The following is a 26,127-nucleotide window of genomic DNA, read 5'->3' on the forward strand; positions in this document are numbered from 1 at the left end:
CACTGAAAATCCTAAGTTGAAACAAGGCCCCAGGAGGAGACAACATACCATTAGAACTACTAACAACCTTGGGAGAGCCAGCCGTGACAAAACTCTACCATCTGGTGAGCAAGATGTACGAGACAGGTGGAATATCCTCAGACTTCAAGAAGAATACAATAATTCCAATCCCAATGAAAGCAGGTGTTGACAGATGTGAAAATTATCGAACTATCAGTTTAATAAGCCACGGCAGCAAAATACTAACACAAATTCTTTACAGGCAAATGGAAAAACTGATAGAAGCCAACCTCAGGGAAGATCAGTTTGGATTTTGTAGGAATATTGGAACATGTGAGGCAATACTGACCCTACGACGTATCTTAGAAAATAGATTAAGGAAAGGCAAACCAATGTTTCTAGCATTTGTAGACGTAGAGAAAGCTTTCGACAATGTTGACTGGAATACTCTCTTTAAAATTCTGAAGGTGGCAGGGGTAAAAAACACGGAGCGAAAGGCTATTTACAGTTTGTACAGAAACCAGATGGCAGTTATAACATCTACATCTACAACTACATCCATACTCTGCAAGCCACCTGACGGTGTGTGGCGGAGGGTACCTTGAGTACCTCTATCGGTTCTCCCTTCTATTCCAGTCTCATATTGTTCATGGAAAGGATTGTCGGTATGCTTCTGTGTGGGCTCTAATCTCTCTGATTTTATCCTCATGGTCTCTTCGTGAGATATACGTAGGAGGGAGCAATATACTGCTTGACTCTTCGGTGAAGGTCTGATGAGCAGTATTCAAGCAATGGGCAAACAAGCGTACTGTAACCTACTTCCTTTGTTTTCGGATTGCATTTCCTTAGGATTCTTCCAATGAATCTCAGTCTGGCATCTGCTTTACCGACAATCAACTTTATATGATCATTCCATTTTAAATCACTCCTAATGCGTACTCCCAGGTAATTTATGGAATTACCTGCTTCCAGTTGCTGACCTGCTATTTTGTAGCTAAATGATAAGGGATCTATCTTTCTATGTATTCACAGCACATTACACTTGTCTACATTGAGATTCAATTGCCATTCCCTGCACCATGCGTCAATTCGCTGCAGATCCTCCTGCATTTCAGTACAGTTTTTCATTGTTACAACCTCTCGATACATCACTGCATCAAGCCTCAGTGAACTTCCGATGTCATCCACAAGGTCATTTATGTATATTGTGAATAGCAATGGTCCTATGACGCTCCCCTGCGGCACATCTGCAATCACTCTTACTTCGGAAGACTTCTCTCCATTGAGAATGACATTCTGCGTTCTGGTATCTAGGAACTCTTTAATCCAATCACACAATTGGTCTGATAGTCCATATGCTCTTACTTTGTTCATTAAACGACTGTGGAGAACTGTATCGAACGCCTTGCGGAAGGCAAGGAACACGGCATCTACCTGTGAAGCTGTGTCTATGGGCCTCTGAGTCTCGTGGACAAATAGCGCGAGCTGGGTTTCACACGACCATCTTTTTCGAAACCCATGCTGATTCCTACAGAGTAGATTTCTAGTCTCCAGGAAAGTCATTATACTCGAACATAATACGTGTTCCAAAATTCTACAACTGATTGACGTTAGAGATATGGGTCTATAGTTCTGCACGTCTGTTCGACGTCCCTTCTTGAAAACGGGGATGACCTGTGCCCTTTTCCAATTCTTTGGAATGCCACACTCTTCTAGAGACCTACTGTACACCGCTGCAAGAAGGGGGGCAAGTTCCTTTGCGTACTCTGTGTAAAATCAAACTGGTATCCCATAAGAGTCGAGGGGCATGAAAGGGAAGCAGTGGTTGGGAAGGGAGTGAGGCAGGGTTGTAGCCTATCCCTGATGTTATTCAATCTGTATATTGAGCAAGCAGTAAAGGAAACAAAAGGAAAATTCGAAGTAGGAATTAAAATCCATGGAGAAGAAGTAAAAACTTTGAGGTTCGCCGATGACATTGTAATTCTGTCAGAGACAGCAAAGGACCTGGAAGAGCAATGGAACGGATTGGACAGTGTCTTGAAAGGAGGATATAAGATGAACATCATCAAAAGAAAAACAAGGATAATGGAATGTAGTCGAATTAAATCGGGTGATACTGAGGGAATTATATTAGGAAATGAGATGCTTAAAGTAGTAAATGAGTTTTGCTATTTGGGGAGGAAACTAACTGATGATGTTCGAAGTAGAGAGGATATAAAATGTAGACTGGCAATGGCAAGGAAAGCGTTTCTGAAGAAGAGAAATTTGTTAACGTTGAGTATAGATTTAAGTGTCAGGAAGTTGTTTCTGAGAGTATTTGTATGGAGTGTAGCTATGTATGGAAGTGAAACGTGGGCGATAAATAGTTTGGACAAGAAGAAGATAGAAGCTTTCGAAATGTGGTGCTACAGAAGAATGCTGAAGATTAGATGGGTAGATCACATAACTAATGAGGAGGTATTGAATAGAATTGGGGAGAAGAGAAATTTGTGGTACAACTTGACTAGAAGAAGGGTTCAGTTGGTAGGACATATTCTGAAGGAATCACCAGTTTAGTCTTGGAGGGCAGCATGAAGGGTAAAAATGATAGAGGGAGGCCAAGAGATGAATACACTAAACAGATTTAGAAGGATGTAGGTTGCAGTAGATACTGGGAGATGAAGAATCTTGCACAGGATAGAGTAGCGTTGAGAGCTGCATCAAACCAGTCTCTGGACTGAAGACCTCAACAACAGTGTGACAAGAGGAGTTGTGGATTGTAGTATGTTTTGTGGTAACAATAAAATCTAAAAACAAATACGGCCTGATAGTGGGTTAAAGCCTTTCTGGATTGCTAGCTGAATTATTTATAAGTAATTTGGATGACAAAATCTTTAATTCAATCACCGCCTCCTCAAAAATATCATCTCTTACTGCAGATATGTAGATGATACCATAATTTTAATCAGTGGCACAAAAGATAACATCAGTGAGTTGAACCAGTTATTCAACACTTTTCAGGAAAATAAAACTTGACAAAATCGGATTTATATACCATCTGTAATATTTATTACAATGCATGTATTCAACACCTTGAAACAGAGATCTCCAAAATTCTTTAAAATTTATTCTGTAAAATCCTTTAAAATTTATTCTGTAATAATGTTGTTATGATGTGTATTCTGTGAACTTAGTGATAATGTTTCTCTTCTGCTATATGATCCTTGCACCAAATAGTTTCCTGACACTATATTTGTTTACAAAATATGACAGTATACATGTGATATGTTACAGCAGTGAAAGAAACCTGTGGCCTCTGGAGGTACTCTATTTTTCTTATTTTATTTTTACCGTTAGATGTATGTTTAGTTTTTTGCCAAAAGAACCCCAAAACCATATTCTGAAATAGTGGTTTGTTTTTCCCATTAGACAGTGCCACAATACGTCCGAAAAATTGTAACACAACACATAGACACATGTCATATTAACAAATGTAAATCCACCTGATGACGGAGGTTTAAACATTTGAAACGTGTCATGGAGGTAAATAAACAGTGACTGATAATAGAAAACTTGTTGTTTCATTTAATCTCCATAACGGTCACGGTAAAGCCTAACCAAAAAGTTCGCATTTAAAATTCCGGAACTTTGTCCACAAAATTTTTCAGCGCTTGATTTTAACTTAGTGTACATGGTGTCCTTTGAAATACTCTCTTCCTTAATTGATACACCGCTCCCAATGCTGTTTCCACTTCCTGAAGCAGTCTTGGTATATCTGTTGCTGGATCGCACGAAGCGCCACCTGCGAATTTTTTTTTATCTTATCTATTGTTGCAAATCTTCCTCCTTTCAACAGGGTTTTCAACTCTGAAAATGAAAAAAGTTCGTAGGGGCCAGATCTGGAGAGTACAGAGGATGAGGTAGCACAGTGATTTTGTTTTTTGTGCAATAGATTATGAGGCGAAGTTGTTTCTGTTCTTGACTCATGACCCATGGGACGGACTTGGCAGCAACACGATGCATTCCAAGATGCTGTGTCAGGATTTCCTGGCATGATCATCTGTAAACTCCCGGACAGTCATTCTTCAATTGGCATGCACAATTTTGTTGATGTTCCTGAAATGAGTGTCTACGGTAGACAACACTGAGTATGACTTAAGCATTCATCGCCGTAGGCTTCCTGCGTCATTTGGTATGTGTGTGTGTAAAGGTTTTCTTGAGTTTCATGCTCATGGACTGTGCGGCTGATCCTGGCGGAGGTTCGAGTCCTCCCTCGGGCATGGGTGTGAGTGTTTGCCCTTAGGATAATTTAGGTTAAGTAGTGTGTAAGCTTAGGGACTGATGACCATAGCAGTTGAGTTCCATAAGATTTCACACACATTTAAACTTTTTTTTTTTTTTTTTTTAATTCACAAACTGTGTGACATAACATTCTGCTCAATATAGCACTGAACAATAAGTAATAGACATACAATGATAAAACGTCTGGCAGTTATACATTAAACACAGGCATGTGTAGGGATGCCAACTGCATTTTGTTCCAATGCACCATTGGCGTGAAATTACGAATGTTCTGGAATTTTTTGAACAGATCTCATACATCTTAAAAACTTTGTAGAAAAATTAAAATTTTAGGTCTTGAAAGGCCAAGGAAATAGAAGCATATCTTAACAAAGAAAACACTGTCACATTAACAAAAGTTATCACAGGAATAAGACTAAATTCAGAGTTGGCAAACATTAAATCTGGCATTTTACAAGATCTGCTGCTTGTCCTGCTCCTATCTTTGTCCTACATAACTGATTTACAGGGTGCTTTCGAGGACTCTCAAAAAACTGTGATGTGTACTTACAAGACTAGTATCCTGATCAACAACACAAACACGTTCATATTAGACACAGCCTGGACAATAATGGAACAGGCTTACAACAGATTCACAGCAACAGCTTTATCATTAATTTTACAGACACATGAAAATGAGACTCCATATGTGAAGTTCCATACCTACTTAGTACTATCATACAACATAGTCTACTGGGGCAATGTTCCTAAGCCGAAAGAAGTATTTATTCTACGGAATCCTACATTAAGAATGTTATCTAAATTTGATAGCTGAACACCGTGCAGCCATTTATTCAGAGACCTTGGGGTGCTGTCACTAATAAGATAAAACAGTTATTCCCTAATGGTATTTGAGTTAATAACAAATGTGAATTTAGGATAATTGTGAAATTTAGTTCCAGAGTAGCAGAAGTAAAAATATTTTCCACAGAGACTATGCATCCCCATCTAGGTGTCAGAATGGAGTTCTATGTTCTGATTTAAAAGCCTATGTGATTGGTAGTAGGCATCAGCCAGGAAACTGAAAAATCTCCATGTGCTCAAAAACAAAGTAAAACAATGCCATATTGGCCACCTTTGTATAATTTATCATAAAATGATGATGATGCAATATTCTTTTGGACATGCAAGTGTGTCCAAAGGAACATTGTATTGTAATTCTTAACAAAAAATGCACTGTAATGTCATTTTTATCTGCTGATACTGGCCAAGTATTTATACATATAAAAGCAGGATACATAAAAAAGTCTGTTCATGCTTTGAAGTAAAATGTAAAATTTATTTTTGTTTTTGGACATGTACTTTCCACTTAAAGTAAGAATTCCAGTTGCAGGTTAAAGTAAATGTTCATATTGTTGACCTTCAGTATCAATATATTCCATAGTATGCATCACAACAAATTCACCAGTGTCCAATGGGACTTCTGCACACACCATTTGAATTGTGTCCTAAGTTCTTCACATTATGTAGTGTATGACTGTGTACTTTCTCTTTTTCTGTGTCTCTCAACAAAAAATTGAGCTCTTTGAAGTTTGGGAAGCATGTAAGAAACTCAGTTGGTCCCCTGCATCCTATTAACTGGTGTGGTACATTTTCATCCAGGTATACTCCCACTCCCTGTGGTAGTGTGGTGGGATGCCATATTATTGGAATAAAATCTGTCATCGCCGCACCCCAAATGGATTCAGAAATGTACTGCCAGGACTGTAAAAGATAGGTATAGCACCTATGGATGTAACAGAAATACTCAGGGAACTTAAATGGGAATCCATCGATGAAAGACAGTGTAGTTGTCACAAATCCTGTTGGATAAATCTAGAGAATTTGTATTTCAATAAGATGGTGCAACCATTATGCTGCCACCTTCCTATATCTCATGTAAGCATCATGAGAATAAGATAAGAGAGATTAGGGCATATGGACTCAGTTTTCCCTTGTGATACAAATGGAATAGAAAAAAAGGAGGTAATGTTGTTATGATGTACTCCATGCCATGCACAGTACAGTGGCATGCATGTTGTATATGGAGGTGTTCATAGCTTCAAAATGGAAAGGGTCAGTGAGTGTCTTGGGAGGCAAACTGCACCATACATTCACACCCGTAAAATTCAAAATCTTTTCAGCAGTAATACGATATTGTTTTCAGCTCGGTATATGTATTTATGCCAATGAAAATTCCATTAAGTTTGAAATGTGCTTCATCTGACCAAACAGTGCTACAAATAAATACTGGTTCATGTGTGACCATCCCCTGATCCCAATCACAAAATATTGTATTATACTGTGATCATGTTGTCATCATTTAGCTGTCACAGCAGCTTCAGGATTAAGTTATGCATTTACTTCTTCATCTCCATTTAAAACTGCATCTGTACTATGCAAACCACTTTGAAGTTCACCGTAGAGGGTACGACCCATTGCACTTTTTCCCATTCTGTTCACATATGGAGCAGAAGACTGATTGATTAAACGCCTCTGTGTGTGCTGTAATTATTCTAATTTTGTCTTTGCAATCCCTATGGGAGCAATACTGAGAGTGTTGAAATATATTCCTAGATTCATCACTGAAAGTTAGTTCTAAAAATTTTCCAAGTAGATTTTCACAGTATGGTTTGCATCTCTCTTCAAGCATCTTGCAGGTTCATTTCTTTCAGAATCTTTGTGACACACACCCATGGATCAAACAGACCTGTGACCATTCATGCTTCCCTTCTTTGTATTCATTCAATATTCCCTGATAGTTCTGTGCAGTGTGGGTTACACACACGTGAGCAATAATCTAGGTTGGGTCGAAACAGTGTCTTGTATGCAGTCTCCTCTGTAGACTAGTTGAATTTTCCTAGTATTCTACTAAGAATCACAGTATGCCACCAGCTTTACCTACGACTGAGACTATATGATTGTTCCATTTCAGAACCCCACAAAGCTTTACAGCGAGGTGTTTGTATGAGTTGAATCCAACTATGACTCCATTGCACTGATAACCTCGCAGTTGAACATTCGTAAACTTTTTCCTCCTGTGATTCATTGATGTTATATATTTCTTCTTATTGACAAGTGCACAATTTTACTTTGCTTAACATTTAAAGCAAGTTCTCAGTCTTTACACTATTTGAAATCTTATCAAGCTCTGACTGAATATTTGTGTAGCTTCTTTCATACAATCATTATAGATAACTTTGCCATCTGCAAAAAGGTTGAGGTTACTGTTGTTATTGTCTGTGAGGTCATTAATATACAACATGAGCAGCTAGTGTGGGACCCTAGCACACTTCAGTGGGGCACACTTGAACTTGTGGTGACATATTACTGTGACAGTAGTCCAGAGATGATAGTTGAGATGGCTGAGAATTCACCACCATTGTTGATTCTTTGTAAATTACTGGTTGTCATAGTTTAGTGTTTATCAGATTTGGTTTTTGGGTTTGACATGAATCTATTAATCCTGTTATTTTGGAGAATAGTGAGCACCTGCATTGGTGACCCTGAACGAAAAAAAGTACAGTGCAAATTACAAATGAAAGGCAGTGTAGCATGATGGCAGTGCAGTGAGAGGATTCAAGCATACAGTCATCTTCGGCATAGATGTGCAATTCCACTACAGCAACCATAAGTATGACTACAACATTACGTTCACTGAAATTTTTTGACTGCATTACCAAGAGAGTGGTTTATAAGAGTGGAGAACATTTTCCAGCAATGTGATGTGAACAGCAACAGTGACAAACTAAGCTATATTTTTGTAAATATGGACCAAGAACTAGCAAAGGTAGCACAAGATCTCATCATGAAGCTAGTTCATGAGCAATCGTAACCAGCCTTCAAAGAGAGAGTTGTGAAGCACTTACTATTGCCCTAGGAACAACACACACAGCATGTTTTGTTTGAGGCAATCGGAGATTGTACTCCATCAGAATTACTGTAACATTTACACAACTTAGCAGGACATAGACTATTTCAGATCAGACATTACATACGATTTGGCTCAACCATCTTCCAACAAATATTGGATTAGTACTGACGGCCCACGATAATTTATCGCTATCAGAACTGGAGGAAAAAATCGGACGTGATCTCCCAGTTCTCACCAGTGGCTACACCATTAAGGAAATGTGCCACAGTTAAGAGGGCATTGGAGGATGGATCTCAAGAGAACAGCACAGGAGAGAGGAAGGTGGAAGCCATATAGAACTCATTGCTAGTTGACGTCCAAGGGAGACATGATTTCCTCAACAGTATGACCACAGGCCATGTTCGAGAAGGGAGGATTGGGTAGCATGGTGCTGGTATCACAGGAAGTTCAGTTTACGGGCTAGGAAGTGTGGACAGCCATGTGGGTACCCAAATGCCAAGAGCAGCTATGAAGGTACGTTATTGATCACCAGCAACAATTTTATTACCCCACAAACCCCAGTGAGAGACAGGAGCAACACAACATGACTGTAGTATGAAGTGCTAATCAACAAACCAGCAGTATCAAAGATGCATATTTTTGTCAAGGACACCTTGAATGGTAAAGAATACTTTGTCGACAGCAGATCAGATATTAGCATTCTGCCCCAACAGTGCATTGCGATGATGCATCCCAAGCAAATGTTTACGCCGAAAGCAGTGATTGAGACAGTGCTATGGATGTCTGGAACAACTTGAACGTCAGTGACACTGAGTCCAGAGATTCAGGGAACATGGAATTTCATCCCCATGGGGATAGACTTCCTAGGACATCCACTTACTAATTGATATAGATCAAGTTACTAATTAATATAAATAATCAACAACTAATTACTAGCAACTTCTCACACAAGATTCCTGCCATTAAACTGGTGGAATTTCTAACAACAACAAGCATAGCTAAGGATGATGACCCAATTCGACAGATAATGCACTACCCGGAGTTAAACATGACGGAAGCAGAGTCAGCGTGCAATGATGCAGTACATCAGAACTGTACCTGATCTGCCAATCTACGTCTGGGCCTGCTGTCTAGCACCAGAGAAGTGTGCAGCAGCCAAACAACACTTCGATAGATGGTTAGACATAGGGATTGTACGTCATTCAGACAGCTCCTTGGCATCGCCTCTACATCTGGTGAGTAAGAACGATGGTACCTTAGGACCTTGTGATGATTTCAGGGTGTTTAACACCTGAACAGTTGGACAGTGCTAGACCATTAATGCAAACCCAAACATTCAAGACTTTACGGGTACATTACATGGGTCAACAGTATTCAGTGCCACAGGTTGTGAGAAGGCGTACCCCTGGATCCTGAGGGCTCCCCGTGATATTCCAAAAACATAACACCTTTCAAGCTCTCCGAATTTCAGTTTATGCCGTTTGGGTTATGGAATGCTGCACAAACATGGAGTGATTCATAGATGAGGTCTTACATGGATTAAATTTTTTTGTAGCCTATATTGATTATATTTCTGGTGATTTCCCAAGGCAGGGAAGAACACAAGAGACACTCATGACGATTATTGAGTCACTTACAAAAATTTGGCATGCTTTTAAACCTTGATAAATGTACATTAGGAAAAAGGAAGACCAAATTTCTGGGGTACGAGGTAACAGTAGAAGGTATAAATCCTCTTCCAGAGCATATACCGGGTGACTAAAAAGTCAGTATAAATTTGAAAACTGAATAAATCACGGAATAATGTAGATAGAGAGGTACAAATTGACGCACATGCTTGGAATGACATGGGGTTTTATTAGAACCAAAAAAAATACAAAAGTTCAAAAAAGTGTGACAGATGGCGCTTCATCTGATCAGAATAGCAATAATTAGCATAAAAAAAAGTAAGGCGAAGCAAAGATGATGTTCTTTACAGGAAATGCTCAATATGTCCACCATCATTCCTCAACAATAGCTTAGTCGAGGAATAATGTTGTGAACAGCATTGTAAAGCATGTCTGGAGTTATGGTGAGACATTGGCGTCGGATGTTGTCTTTCAGCATCCCTAGAGATGTCGATCGATCACGATACACTTGCGACTTCAGGTAACCCCAAAGCCAATAATTGCATGGACTGAGGTCTGGGGACCTGGGAGGCAAGTGGCGGCTGAGCACATGATTATCACCAAACGATGCGTGCAAGAGATCTTTCACGCACCATCTGTCGGACATTTTGTGAACTTTGTTTGTTTCTGGTTCTAATAGAGCCCCATGTCATTCCAAGCATGTGTGTCAATTTTTACCTCTCGGTCTACATTATTCTGTGGTTTATTAAGTTTTCAAATTTATACTGACTTTTTGATCACCCTGTATGTGCAATAGTACATATGCACCAATCAGAAGCATAGCAAGAGTTATGTTGTTTCTTGGAACTGATAAATTTTTACAGATGTCACTTATCACATGTTGCAGGGATTGAAGAGCCACTTATTGCAGTGCTATCGGGGAAACATACCAGTGGTAAATGTCAAGTGCCATGGTCACAGCAGATGACAGGAGCTTTCTTTAAACTCAAGGATTCTTTGGTGTCAGCTGCTTATGTCATCCAAGTCATACTGCAGAAGTAGTTCTAAGGTTGACACATGCTAGACCGCCGCTGGTGCGGCAGTGCAGCAACGGACAGCAGGGATATGGCAGCTATTGGCATTCTATTCAAGAAAGCTCATGCCACCTCAAACTCTGTGGCCAGCTGTCAATAGGGAGTTTTTGGCAATGTGTGAAGCAGTAAAATATTTCCGTGCGGATTTAGAGGCAAGACCCTTCTCTGTTTATACAGACCACCGTCCACTAGTCAATGCCTTTGAGAGGATTCACCAAGAGAGTTCCCCACATCACATCAGACATTTAGAATTCATAGGAGAATTTACAATGCACATACGTCACATCAGTGGTTATGATAACATTGTGACATACTGTCTATCAACAGAGTGTACAGCGATTCAAGGAATTTCATGGTCAGCTATTGTGTTGGCACAAAAAATGGACAAAGAAATGCAGAGATTAAAAGAAGACAAAAATTCGAGTTATGAATTGAAAGAAATTTGTGCACTGGCCACACAAACAACATTGTAGTGTGACAGAGTTCATGGTCAGATTCGCCCCTACGTTCCTGAACAATGCTGTAAGACTATATTTCACATGGTTCACGACCTCTCACATCCAGGAATTCAAGTGTCGGCACATGCAGTTACTCAGTGTTTTACTTGGTCGAAAGCAGACAAGAATTGTTGACAGCTGGCAAGAGAATGTTTACAATGTCAACAATCTAAGGTCGGATGGCACAAAAGGCCATGGGTACTGGCTGTGGTACCTAGCAAGACACCTCGATCAACAACAGGACAGTGCAGCGGAGTGTTCTCCTGAGCTGGATGTCACAGTTAACCTACATGTCCAGAGGTTCCAGGTGCACCACGGTTCCAGAACAACATTTTTACAGTTGGAATAGAAGAAACAGCAGCCATATTCTCCAGAGTGTTGCCTCATATTGGTACCTGCATGCCCCACATTCAAAAAGGGGGAGCTACTGCAGCAAAGTATTACAGTGACAGTAGTCCAGAGATGATAGTTGATGTGGCTGAGAAGTTCCAGCTGTTGTTTATTCTTTGTAAATTACTGCTGGTAACATTGTTAGGCAAATAAGTAGAATGATGAAACTTACTGGCAGATTAGAACTGTGTGCCAGACCGAGACTCGAACTTGGGATCTTTGCCTTTTGCGGGCAAGTGCTTTACCAACTGAGCATGACCCAAGACCCGTCTCAACAGTTTTACTTTCAGCAGTATCTTGTCTCCTACCTTTCAAACTTCACAGTTATGGCACACAGTTTCAATCTGACAGAAAATTTCACATCACAACGCACTCTGCTGCAGAGTGGAAATTTCATTCTGGGAAGTAGATGTCTTGACTTTATTTCACTCCTTAGAAGGTGTCTGTGTTTTTTCAGTGCTCATAGTAATTTATCTTATAGCTTATCTTGCTGTTTGTAATGATGTCAGTTTGTGCTACTTTTCTGATATGGTTATTCGTCATCATCATCATCATCAGTTTTCCACTCCAACTGTCCAGTTGGGGTTTATGGGTGCTCTCCACCTGTGTCTGCCCATGCACCATTCTTCTCTAAGGACTGTATCTACACTGCAATTGTGTTCCAATGTCCTTCACCTGATCCAGCCATCTCTTCTTTGATCATCTACCAATTGCATCTACACTATGTGATCAAAAGTATCTGGACACCTGCAAAAACATGTTTTTCATATTAGGTGCATTGTGCTGCCACCTACTGCCAGGTACTCCATATTAGCGACCTCAGTAGTCATTAGACATTGTGAAAGAGCAGAATGGGGGAGCTCTACAGAACTCACGGACTTTGAACACGGTCAGGTGATTGGGTGTCACTTGTGTCATATGTCTGTACGTGAGATTTCCGCACTCCTAAACATCCCTATGTCCACTGTTTCCAATCTGATAGTGAAGTGAAAACGTGAAGGGACCTGTAGAGCACAAAAGCGTACAGGCCGACCTCGTTTGTTGACTGAAATAGACCACCGACAATTGAAGAGGGTCGTAATGTGTAATAGGCAGACATCTATAGCATGTGTAGTGCCAAGGGTAAAATTTGGAGGTGGTGGTGTTATGGTGTGGTTGTGTTTTTCATGGAGGGGGCTTGCACCTCTTGTTGTTTTGTGTGGCACTATCACAACACAGGCCTACATTGGTGTTTTAAGCACCTTCTTTCTTCCAACTGATGAAGAGCAATTCGAGGATGGCAATTGCATCTTTCAACATGATCAAGCGCCTGTTCACAATGCACAGCATGGGGTGGAGTGGTTACACGATAATAACATCCCTGTAATGGACTGACCTGGACAGAGTCCTGATCTGAATCCTATAGAACACTTTGGGATGTTTTGGAATGCCGACTTAATGCCAGGCCTCACCGACCGACATCAATACCTCTCCTCAGCACTCCGTGAAGAATGGGCTGCCATTCCCCAAGAGACCTTCCAGCACCTGATTGAATGTATGGTTGCAAGAGTGGAAGCTGTCATCAGGGCTACGGGTGGGCCAGCACCATATTGAATTTCAACATTACCGATGGGGGCCGCCATGAACTTGTAAGTCATTTTCAGCCAGGTATCCAGATACTTTTGATAACATAGTGTATATTCAGGCTTTAATCTCTATCTTACAATTTTCTAATTTTCACAGAATATTCAAACTTGTAATACTTCGCATTCCAGTTTGCTCAGTTGATCCTCACCAGCCCCCATCTGAAGACTAGAATGGGGAATTTGACCTTGGGAGCTAGTGTTGTCTTTTTTTGGGCAAAGGTACAGGCCAGAGTGAGATTATACAGTGAAAGCCCGCATTTACACTTTTCAAGGCACTTAACAAAAAAGTTTAAAATATGGGAAAATGTAAAATGAGCTGTAAATGTTACGTGTAGGATATCCCCTTGCTTTATATATGATATATATACATATGGGCTGCAAAATGCTTGTCGGGGGCTTATTTATTATGTAATAAAAATCAGTGATGTAACTGGAACTGATAACAGTCTGGGAAGTAGAAACGTTTGATTCATTTTCATACATCATGCTCGACGTTTTTGGAAATCATACAATTGTCATTCATCATTTAAACAATGAAACACTGTACCAGTTACGAATTTTTTCATGTGTAGCACATTATGCTTCGAGAATTTTTCCTCTAACATTTACAAAGTAATTGGGTTGGTGTTTGCATATGTGGTGTTCTTCGTCTCTTGCACTTTTGTCATCTTTTTGAGTTTATAAGGTACTGTGCTTCTTCAGTTATGTAGAAAACCACACACATGCAAACTATAACTCACATTGTTTGTTTGTGTAACACCACAAAAAATACATACATAAATACAACACTTGACAATGAGATTAAATTCTTGAAATATGATTTGCTCATCACAAAAAATTGTAACTGACACTGCTTAAAGTGAAAACATTTGAGCAACACAGAGTGAGTGAACATGTCAACTAGTGCTACAAGTGGCCAAATGGTGAAACGCTAAATATGGTTCGACAGAGGTGTCAAGACAATCACAACAATGATGAAACTGAGCATGTGCAGTAGACACAGTTCGGAAATGGTTGCGGTTTGTGTGTGTGTGTGTGTGTGTGTGTGTGTGTGTGTGTGAAATCTTATGGGACTTAACTGCTTAGGTCATCAGTCCCTAAGCTTACACACTACTTAACCTAAATTATCCTAAGGACAAACGCACACACACACCCATGCCTGAGGGAGGACTCGAACCTCTCGCCGGGACCAGGCGCACAGTCGTTGCGGTTGGTCATTATATCTTTATTCAAATGAAAATAGTTACTCCCATCAGGCACCATGCCGAGTAGAGCTCAGCGGCGGCAGGAGATAGGACACGAATTGCTCCCACTTCTACACTTTTACTGGTTCAAATCTGCTGAGTAGGGTGCCCTGGTGTTAAGAAATTTAACCACATAATGTTTGTAAACACTACTTGACAGCCAACATCATTCCAGTGTCCTTTTACGTCAGATTTTTCCCCACAAACATTTTTTCATAAAGCATAAACTGCGGGAAAATTATAAATATGTTGACACAAAGTCGGGTGTGAATTAACATTGTTGACCTAAGAAATTTGACAAGAGTGATAAAAAAAGTCATAAAAGGAGGGAAAAAATTTATTTCAGGAACGAAAAAGTGGGGTTATATTTCATTTCAGTAGACTTTACACCCCATGAACAAACATCTTATGTCTGTAATTCAGTTGTTTACATAGCCTTCGGCATCCCAATAGCCGTCTTCAGGTGTAGAGTACCACCCCAAGGTAGCAGGGTGTTCTGATCTTAAATCACTTCTTTCGTTTTTTTTAAATTAATTTTTTTAATGGCCATTGTGGAAATGAGGGTGCCATCATATGACTTTTATCTAAAGCTTTGGCATTGGTGGAAATGAAATACAAGATCCTGAGATTCGTAATCGAAGATGTTACCTCCTAGACTACAGTTGCATAATTTGTGACATACTCATACAGGAGGCCTGCAACCATTGTGTGCACTCTGAGCGTGTCTTACATCTCTTTTTTATTGATCTGTTGATTTTAGTGACCTAATAAAGCAGTGATGCGAGAGATGCTCGGAATAGACTACAGTGGCCACCATTCTGAGTGCACAGTTTAATAATTTGAGTTCACCATTATTTGATGTGGTAAATGATTTTATTTGTTGTGCACTATGTTGTATTCTGTAAAATTACTGATGTTTACACATTGAGCCTAGCACAAAAGCCAAGGCCATATAATCCCTTGTTATATTTAAACTGTGACAAACTTTTTATTGATGATCATTTTGTTTTTTCCTTTCTATTACAGAAAAATGTTTTGCAGAATGTCTTGGGAAAAGCATCAGAAACTTTCAATGTGCTATTCGCCTCTGTCACAGACCATTTTGAGCTTTGTCTAGCGAAATGTCGAACTAGCTCTCAGAGTGTGCAGCACGAGAATTCTTACCGTGATCCACGTGCGAAACACTGCTACGGTGAGACACCCGCTGCTCCAGCAGGACCAGCTGGTGAAGGTGGCACTGCACCATCATGAGACTGTCAGAGCAGTGTGAGTGCATCCCTTTAATATGTGTGTGGGCTCAGTGAATGACTCGGTGCTCGTGTTGTCTTTTCCCTGGTGAGTGCTCTGGACTGACCCCTAATGACTACAGGGAAAAAAGAAACTATCCTGCTGTTCATTGAAAGGTGAGATGAAATCAACATTGTCAAACTTCTTTTATCCATGTTAAAATTATTCCCAAATTAATGTTTAGGTTGTGACCTTGTTTCTTTCTGTAAAGAGTTCTTTTGCAGATTGTAAGAAAGGAGGCATAATTTCAGTGTGGCTCAGTGTAAGTTCAGTTGCTGTCTAATTAAATTAGCTTGCATTGAAAGGAAAATTCATTTGAGATAACTGTAAAATTACAAGGAGACAGAATGGCTGAAAGCTTTGCTCCCTTTCATGAGGCAAAGCAAAATTACTAAATACTGCAAACACACATAAAAAAAATGTATACCTAAGTCTAAGAATTTGTTAGTTGAAGTGTGATAAGTTGTGGAAAGTTTCAAGGAGGGCCTGTGCCTGGGCCAAATCACTCAGACTGCAGTTTGAGAGGGACTCACCTGTTATGCGGACAAGGAGAGACAAAAATCAACAGGGAGATGTAAGAGAGAATAGGAATCAAAGATCACATGTTGGTAAGCACTGTGCTCGCTTTTGTCCAGATATGATAGAAGGATTGAGTGAGCAGTATAATGAATGGAAGAGAAATAAATAGTGTAATCGAGACCAGGAGGACAGTAGAAAAGGTGGTGAGGAAAATCAAAAAGGAGAAGCAGAGTGAAGATGATGGTAAAAAAATGATAAAAGTAATAGAGTAAATAATTAAGGAAATATAGAGCAAATAATTAAGGAAATAATAAGATTCAAACTATGAAAATAAAACAAAAAAGAGAGGAAAAAAGGGGGAGAGGTGTTATTAATAGAAGCTAGATTGAGATTGAAGGGTGGGTTTGGGGGGGGGGGGGGGGGAGGGGGGAGATGATGATATGTTTGGAGAGCATGTTCCCATCACTGGAGTTTAGGTAAGTTAATGCTGGGTGGTCCCTGTAAAGTAGCAGGCATTCATGTCCCTTGGGTCACACTGTAGAATGGGCTCAGTATGTGAAAGAACAGAATACTGTTGATGACCATGCAGCTTTTCCCTGGAATAAATGATGACTAACTGAAACCCTTAGCTGCCGACAGGTGGTGTTGATATACCTCGATGTGGACAGTTGAAAATGTGTGCCCTGACCGGGACTTGAACCCGGGATCTCCTGCTTACATGGCAGATGCTCTATCCATCTGAGCCACCGAGAACACAGATGAATAGCGTGACTGCAGGGACTTATCCCTTGCACGCTTCCCGTGACACTCACATTCCCAACTGTCCACAATTCTACATATGTAATGTAGCTTATAGACATTTGTCCAGCTGAGGGTTTCAGTTAGTCATCATTGATAATTTGTGTTCATGAGGTGGCCAGTTTTTCTATGTCTACTCATGCACTCGACCATTTCATGGCCATAAATTTCAAATTACAGGTGACAATGGTGAAGGGATGCACTGCATGTTGGCAGGCATCAGGCCATGTACTTTTGTATTTGCTGGTTGAAAGGGCATTGCAAAAAGAAACAAAAATGTGTATTTTGAATTATTTGCTGAGAGGGTAATGGTGGCAGTTATTTTGGTGGCAGCAGTAGAAAACAGAAGAGATTGTCTTGCATATATTGACACTGTAATTACTTGTTTAAAGTTAGTGGAAATTAAAAGAGGTTATACACAGTAGATGTTGTGAATCTAACAACTTAACTCCATACAACTAATGCAAGTACATTTTATAAGATCAAAACATGAGTCTATTTATATACAGTATGAAGCTTGAGTTTCCCCCAGCATATAAAATGTGTGAAACAATTTATGGGAATCCATCCGAAAGATGTCCTCGACAACTGCCAGTATTTTTGACAGGTGTGTGCCCTGTCATTTTCAATGTAGAAGTCATCATCCTGTAAACTGTTTGAATATTTGCTCATATTTTATTAGAAAAATCAGTCAACTGTCTGTGAAAGCAATTTATTAGAATTATTACATATTTTAGACAGCTTCATCTTCAGGCTGCTGTAATGAAATAATAAATTACTGTTTGTTAGTTTGGTTTTTGTACTCATTCATTTTCCCAGGGTGTTCTACTTCTGGTGAACATTTTTTTTCCATTGTTTGCAACACAGCTCTAATCTTAATTTATGCTATTGAGAGAAACATAATAATCTAGGCATTCCAGAGTCCATGCCAGTATTTCTTAGCCAGGTACACTTATAAATAGAGAGACAATATTAATCTGATCCATGAGATCCAACAGTTCGTCCTTTCTATAGCCAACTGGTATGGAAATATTCTTCACTTCAGATTTTGAGTAATATCGTTTCTCTGGAGGCAACTGTTAGTGACATGAGTAGAGTTGATGAGCGGATCTGATTAAGTGACGAGTAAGTCAGAGTTTTGAAGTGGTGTTGTGCCCACCATCTCTGGTGCTGCCATAGGAGATGATGTACAATTGGAGCCTGTCTGGAGCAAATAGAGCAGGTGGTTATTTAACAAGAGCAGAGCCAGTCAGTAGATGCGGAGTTACTGGGTAGTGCACTCTGAATGGGCATCAATAAATAAAAGTAAAAATGTTCACTTTCATGTAATGGAAGACACAGTGAACTTTCGCAATGTGCTGTGGTACATTTTACAGGCCACACAGAGCAGCAGTTTCTCTGAAAGTACTACTGCATCTGTAATCACAAAACATACTATGTTCTGTTTAGGTACAGTCAAGCAGCTTGGCACAGTGGCTCTGTTAGGTGCCATGCTTCAAATCCAGAGGGCTAGGGTTCAATCCAGTGTTGATCCCAGATTTTTTTTCTGTCACTTATTGCATCTTTCACTTCTGGTAATAATTTGTTAGTGTGAAAAATGCCAAGTTACCCCATGGTACAAAGTCCATATCTGTCTCTCTCCATCATCATCATCTAATTTATGTCTGTGGCTTCTGTGTCTCCTTCCTTTATCCCTAACTTTTCTCTCTTCTCTTAAACCCCATGCTTTCTAACCTCAGCCATTGCTGACATTTTGTTGCCGTCATCACTTTTGCCCCATTTTGCAGTTTTGCATGGGAATCTATGCAGTTTTCACTTATTGTATTTCTCCCATCTCATTCTTTTCTTGTGTCAAAGAACAAGTCTCATTTTCCAAAAGCTTGAAATTTTCTCTCTTTTTTGTGTTACTTTTCTATCAGTTTGCTGTTGTCTGGTAAGTAGTTATTATTTAAATAATTAATAGTGTGAGCTGTTATTCTTCACATTAAAAGAACATTTTTCACCAGTGAAGAGCTTTTAACACATGGATTATAAATATCAAATTTATATATTTGGATAAGGAAGGCAGAAACTAATAAAACATAATTTTCTTCTTTAGGTTTTGGCAGTGCTCGTTGTGAGAAGATATTCCTAATTGTTACTGGTATTGTAGTCATTACGGAAGAGTTGTGATTCCTGTATCACCGACATTGTGATACATCAGTGTGATAACCACTGTATTACATGAAACTCTGCAGTTTCACCCTAGCACTTGTCATTTCCCATTAACTGTGATTGTATTGTTTTGCAAAAGTCATCTCGTACATTGCAAAGTTGCATAATATAACGATTTTTGTATACTTAGGGTTTTAGCAGTATATTTGGAATTGTGGTATGTTCAAGTTGGCATGTGATTGGAAGTTGTTGTCGAATGTGGTTAAGAACTGTGCTCCTTTTAGACGCAAATTTGACTAAGTCATAAAATATGCAATTTGTTTTATATATGCTGTTTATTTATGACAGCTGTTAGATTTTGATGTAATGACATGACAGTATTTTATTTTATTGAAACAGATTATATTCTGTTAATAAGTTTCAAGCATATATCAGAATGTTTTTGTTCAGAATTGAGCGTTCCTTTAATCTTCTGGTGCTTAATAGAAAATTTCTGTAAGAAATGAACTATGTATGTTTTCAGTCCTTTGTGTAATCATAGAAAAAAATAATTTAAAGTTTTAATACCTTGTTTGCTTACCATAAATACCTCACATGGTAGCCTATTATCTAATTGATGAGTGTAACCTATATACCAGATCATAACTTATCTCCATTGTCACATTGGATGTTTCACACAATAACATATGAGGGTTATGCAGAAAGTAATACACTGCATTTTTTCTTCAACAGTTCTGTATTGAACATAGTGAGAATTACACACATGAAAGAATGGTGTTTTATCTACACACCCTATTTTTTCACTTAATGTCCAACCTGTTCTATGGCCTTCCTCCAGTACGAAACAAAGGCGTATATGCCCTGTCAGTACCTATCCTAGTCCAGGTGGCAGAGCCAGTGCTTCACTGTGGGAATCACCTCCTCACTATCCTCAAAATGTTTTTCATGAATGCCTCTGTCCTCGCGAATGGCATCATCAGCTCACTGCAACATGTCATGTGTGACAGACGTGGATGATCTCCCCAACTGCTGGAAACTGTGGAGCTCCACCAAACCGTCTTCTGATGACCCACCCTCCGTGCCCAGCAACTAACTGTACTGTCGACAGCAGATGCTCCATAGCCTTTGCACAAGCGTTTGTGAATATTCCCCATGTTTTCTTTCTGTGCAGTGAGAGATTCAATGATGACACATTGCTTGTAACATACATCACCTACAGTCAGTCATTTTGAAACTGTCCTGCAGCTGCACTATCTGTTGGAAGTGATGGAATCGTGGCAGGCTCACTCGGGAGACTTCAAATAATACAGACATAACAATTCACATTCGTAGAATTGTTTTCAGTTGAGAAAAAAAATGCGGTGCATTACTTTCTGGGCAATCCTCATATATTGTGAATTAGAACATTACTTAGTGATTGAAAATGTTAATTGCAAGTTGAGATGCAAATGGTTACTTCATTAAGCGTCATAATACATTCATATTGTGCTCTGTAGCAAACTGTAAAGGAAATAACCAGAGTAACAAGTCATTGTGCAAGTCCTCATCAAATCTTTTGGACTCTAATAGTATAAACATTTTTTTTCTGTTTGTGATTTAATATTTTATAGATCTATATGCCATCTTGCCCCTCACCCTGCCCCATAGCCAGATTTTATTTGAAAGTTTTACAGCCATATAAAATGATAGTTTTCCACATTATTTACCAATGACTAGGTACTGTCTAGTTCAGTACAGATGTTCAGAGGAGTTGCCCTCAAAATGTTCTAAATTTTGATGAATAATATGGAGCTATTGTTTTTTAAGTAACCACCATCTCCCTCCCTCCCTCCCTCTCTCTCTCTCTCTCTCTCTCTCTCTCTCTCTCTCTCTCTCTCTCTCTCCCCTCCCCCCCCCCTCCCCCCCCTCCCCCCCTCCCCCCCCCTCTATCCCTCCCTATCCCCATCCCTCTTCCTACCTGTCCCCCTGGTTATGATGCAGTTAAATCTGGTGACATTTAAATATTCCAGTTGCTTTGCGACATAATATGTTCATCTTTAAATGAAATGAGCTTATGTCAAGTTATTGCAGTTAGAAATTTGATGAAACATAAGCAGTATGAATGGGAGGAGTAATTCAGCATACATCTCAAGATCCGCTCGTTGTCCTGGAAATCTTGCCAAGAACTGGATTCATGTTTGAAATTCAATCAGCACGTAATGTGAAATAAGAAATAGATATTCCTTTTTTCTTCTCATTGCAGATTTATTGTACACAGTGATACAGATGGCATGTCACATACACAGTGATACAGATGGCATGTCACAAAACCTCCAGTCAACAATGACCACCAGCAAACTGGCTTTCTTGCTTAAATGTATCACTCCAAACAATGTTTTCACTGTAAATGTAGTTTTTTTTATATTCAAATAACTACATCCAATTGAACTGACTGGCATGCATTATAGTTCCGATATTCTCTTTAGTTTTAGACATACGCTTTTGCCAAATTACAATGTTATTACAGAAATTTGCATTAAATATCTAGAACAAACAGTGAACTTATTAGTTTTCTTAATTGCATCAAGGTGAAAATACATTCAAAGTCTTGCCACGTTTTTTGAGTTACATATGACTAGGTCTTTTATTAAGTATGAGCAGTAGTTCTGTCCTCTTATACAGAAGTCCTGTTTGTTAGTTTGTTGACATTATTACATTGCATTATTTAGTGCATTACTTTAATTTGATTGATAATTAAATACATTCATTATGTACATTAATAAATCACATGCTATTTCAGGTATTTAGACCAACAAATGAAAATTAAATAACACTGCAGTATATCATTTCACTATTCAATAATTAGAACAGAATGCTATAATTTCAGACTTTCCTATCAATCAACTGGGTTCTGTAGGTTTGACTGTTAATTTGAACTGGGTTGAATACATGGCCTAAATGAACTAAGAGTTGAGAGCTGTTGTATCAATCTGTGCAGTAAACCCCCTAAACTGATGTACGTATCAGTAACAGCCCCCCCCCCCTCTCCAAAGAGTGTTGTATATTGGCAGGCCGTGAAAGGCTCTTCCAGGCAAAAGAACTAGTAAAAGTACAAATTAAACAGTTGACAACAAAAATGAGTACAGTAAATAAGAAAAAAATATAAACAATTACGTAGGTATATTACATTAGCTGTTTTAACATTACATGAATTCTGTGAGAAGGAAATAATTCAGTCAGGTATCCAAGCCATTAAGTCTTCATAATCTGTCAGCCTTCTTTTGCACTGTAGCAAGTAATAATCTCTCCTAAACTATCGTATGTCATTTTGTTGTAGGAAAATCACATAAACTGATCTCTTTTTTTTGTAAACCAGAGCACTTCCATAGAACAACATATCTTTGTAGGTGATTAACAACACAATAAAAAAATCAGGTAGAGAACATACAAAGAAATACATAAAGATAAAAATGAACCTCAGTATCAACTACACTCTTGTACAGAAGGAGATAAGGCTAACCCATTGATACTGATCCATTCCTTTCTAAACAATTATGTATCACTGTTATAATTGTTATATTCATCTCTTTCATAATGGTTATTGGTCTTATGCTTTGTGCAGCATCATGTCCTGTGGTATCTAATACAATGATGTTTCTTATACTCAGTGTTAATGATTCAGTATTATCCCATGTGGCCTCTCTTTCTATAACATAATATATCTTTTTTGTCGTTAATCATTTTCAGCAAATGTGGTAATTAAACAGTAGTGCAGCGGCACGTTAGTGTTGTGACATGTGCTATGCACAGTGCCAATGAATGGTTTATATGTCGTCATGCCTTTCATTCTACACTGTAATAAGGCTTTTCACCATCAATCATTACCAATAAGTTAAATAACAGTGTAGTGTTGCATTATTGCAATGACGTGCTACACAAGATTAATTTAAAACTTAAACTGAATTAATTATATGCTAATTGTTGAAGCAGTCACAGTAAAATTACACTTGATACTCATTGCAGGACAATGACAAATTTTTATTGTTAAATGAGTACAAAACGTTTCACATAGTGCACACAGTCAGATACACACAACAGTATATAAAAAAGGTGGTCATTTTACCATCAAGTTCAATGTGCAAGTTCCAGTTGGCAGCACGGTATACATACCTGAACAGTGTGCCAAATACAAACTGACGGTCTAGCACTGTTTATGAATATAGGAGAAACAAACAAAACTGAACATTTTTAACTGATTACAACTGTCCTACTTCAGTTAATAATAATACTTTCTCTGTCTTTATCTCTAACATCTTCAGTGGTTACAACAGAGAGCAGCTGTCTTAGTTGCTTCTAGTGAGTGGCTTGGTGAGAACAACTGCTTGCTGATCAGCAAAGGTTATATGTTCCAGAGGGAATTGCCCAAGTTGAATTTTTCTTGTACAAAATGATACTTCACATCTATGTCTTTTGTTCACTTGTGATGCTCAGAGTTCTTGGTCAACTGTATAGCACTCTGACAATCCATAAACAAGGTGGCAGGTATTTCTTTTAGCCTCATAATATTTCTCAAAATTGACTGGAATCACATGATTTTCATTACAGTTTGACACAAAAATAAAAATTCTGCTTCTGTTGTTAAGGCTACCACTTTCTTCCTCTGAGAGTGCCTTCCTATGTTGGCTTCACCAAGTTTGATGACAAAACCTATCGTTTACTTTCAGGTAGGGACATCTCCTGCATAGCTCAAGTCCTTAAAAACAGACACACGAATATCCCCTCTTCTTAGATAGTATGAGCCGTAAAGGACGGTTCCCTTTAGGTATTTTAAGATTCTCTTCACAGCATTCCACTGTGTCTTGTCTGCTTGCCTGGTTTTTCGATGTACTGACTAGCATTGTCTCGACAGGAAGTGCAAAATGGTTAAGCAGGGATGGCTAGAGGACAAATGTAAGGATGTAGAGGCTTATCTCACTAGGGGTAAGATAGATACTGCCTACAGGAAAATTAAAGAGACCTTTGGAGAAAAGAGAACCACGTGCATGAATATCAAGAGCTCAGATGGAAACCCAGTTCTAAGCAAAGAAGGGAAAGCAGAAAGGTGGAAGGAGTATATAGAGGGTCTATACAGTGGCGATGTTCTTGAGGACAATATTATGGAAATGGAAGAGGATGTAGATGAAGGTGAAATGGGAGATATGATACTGCGTGAAGAGTTTGACAGAGCACTGAAAGACCTAAGTCAAAACAAGGCCCCAGGAGTAGACAACATTCCATTAGAACTACTGACAGCCTTGGGAGAGTCAGTCCTGACAAACCTCTACCATCTGGTAAGCAAGATGTATGAGATAGGCGAAATTCCCTCAGACTTCAAGAAAAATATAATAATTCCAATCCCAAAGAAAGCAGGTGTTGACAGATGTGAAAATTACCGAACTATCAGTTTAATAAGTCACAGCTACAAAATACTAACTCGAATTCTTTACAGACGAATGGAAAAACTGGTAGAAGCCGACCTCGGGGAAGATCAGTTTGGATTCTGTAGAAATATTGGAACACGTGAGGCAATACTGACCCTACGACTTATCTTAGAACAAAGATTAAGGAAAGGCAAACCTATGTTTCTAGCATTTGTAGACTTAGAGAAAGCTTTTGACAATGTTGACTGGAATACTCTTTAAAATTCTGAAGTTGGCAGGGGTAAAATACAGGGAGTGAATGTCTATTTACAATTTGTACAGAAATCAGATGGCAGTTAAGAGTCGAGGGGCATGAAAGGGAAGCAGTAGTTGGGAATGGAGTGAGATAGGGTTGTAGCCTCTCCCCGATGCTATTCAATCTGTATATTGAGCAAGCAGCGAAGGAAACAAAAGAAAAGTTCGGAGTAGGTATTAAAATCCATGGAGAAGAAATTAAAACTTTGAGATTTGCCGATGACATTGTAATTCTGTTAGAGACAGCAAAGGACTTGGAAGAGCAGTTGAACGGAATGGACAGTGTCTTGAAAGGATCATATAAGATGAACATCAACAAAAGCAAAACGAGGATAATGGAATGTAGTCGAATTAAGTCGGGTGATACTGAGGGAATTAGATTAGGAAATGGGACACTTAAAGTAGTAAAGGAGTTTTGCTATTTGGGGAGCAAAATAATTGATGATGGTCGAAGTAGAGAGGATATAAAATGTAGACTGGCAATGGCAAGGAAAGCGTTTCTGAAGAAGAGAAATTTTATTAACATTGAATATAGATTTAAGTGTCAGGAAGTCATTTCTGAAAGTATTTGCATGGAGTGTAGCCATGTATGGAAGTGAAATATGGATGATTAATAGTTTGGACAAGAAGAGAATAGAAGCTTTCGAAATGTGGTGCTACAGAAGAATGCTGAAGATTAGATGGGTAGATCACATAACTAATGAGGAGGTATTGAATAGAATTGGGGAGAAGAGGAGTTTGTGGCACAACTTGACAAAAAGAAGGGACCGGTTGGTAGGACATGTTCTGAGGCATCAAGGGATCACCAATTTAGTACCGGAGGGTAAAAATCGTAGAGGGAGACCAAGAGATGAATACACTAAACAGATTCAGAAGGATGTAGGCTGCAGTAGGTACTGGGAGATGAAGAAGCTTGCACAGGATAGAGTAGCATGGAGAGCTGCATCAAACCAGTCTCAGGACTGAAGACCACAACAACAACAACTAGCATTGTGCTCTGCAAAGGTGATGTCAGATCTAGTGATCACCGATAGATAGAGCAAGCT

General features: G+C 39.1%; 1 protein-coding gene across 2 annotated transcripts in view; it reads left to right on the top strand.

Annotated features, from left to right (window-relative positions):
- The window catches only part of LOC126418972 (SREBP regulating gene protein), a 42,582-nt gene extending 21,652 nt beyond the window's left edge, over positions 1 to 20,930 (top strand). Inside the window, exons 4-5 of one of the 2 annotated variants that reach the window (XR_007575922.1) lie at positions 15,657 to 16,033; positions 19,333 to 20,930. Coding sequence is in view for 1 of the 2 variants with exons in the window: in XM_050086026.1 (XP_049941983.1) it covers positions 15,657 to 15,881 (225 nt within the window). In the remaining variant the exon portion in view is untranslated. The remainder of the gene's footprint in view (positions 1 to 15,656; positions 16,034 to 19,332) is intronic. The other variant, XM_050086026.1, reaches the window with a different exon arrangement.
- The last annotated feature ends 5,197 nt before the right edge of the window (positions 20,931 to 26,127 follow it).

This window comes from Schistocerca serialis, chromosome 1 (assembly GCF_023864345.2).
Source record: "Schistocerca serialis cubense isolate TAMUIC-IGC-003099 chromosome 1, iqSchSeri2.2, whole genome shotgun sequence".
NCBI lineage: Eukaryota > Metazoa > Arthropoda > Insecta > Orthoptera > Acrididae > Schistocerca > Schistocerca serialis.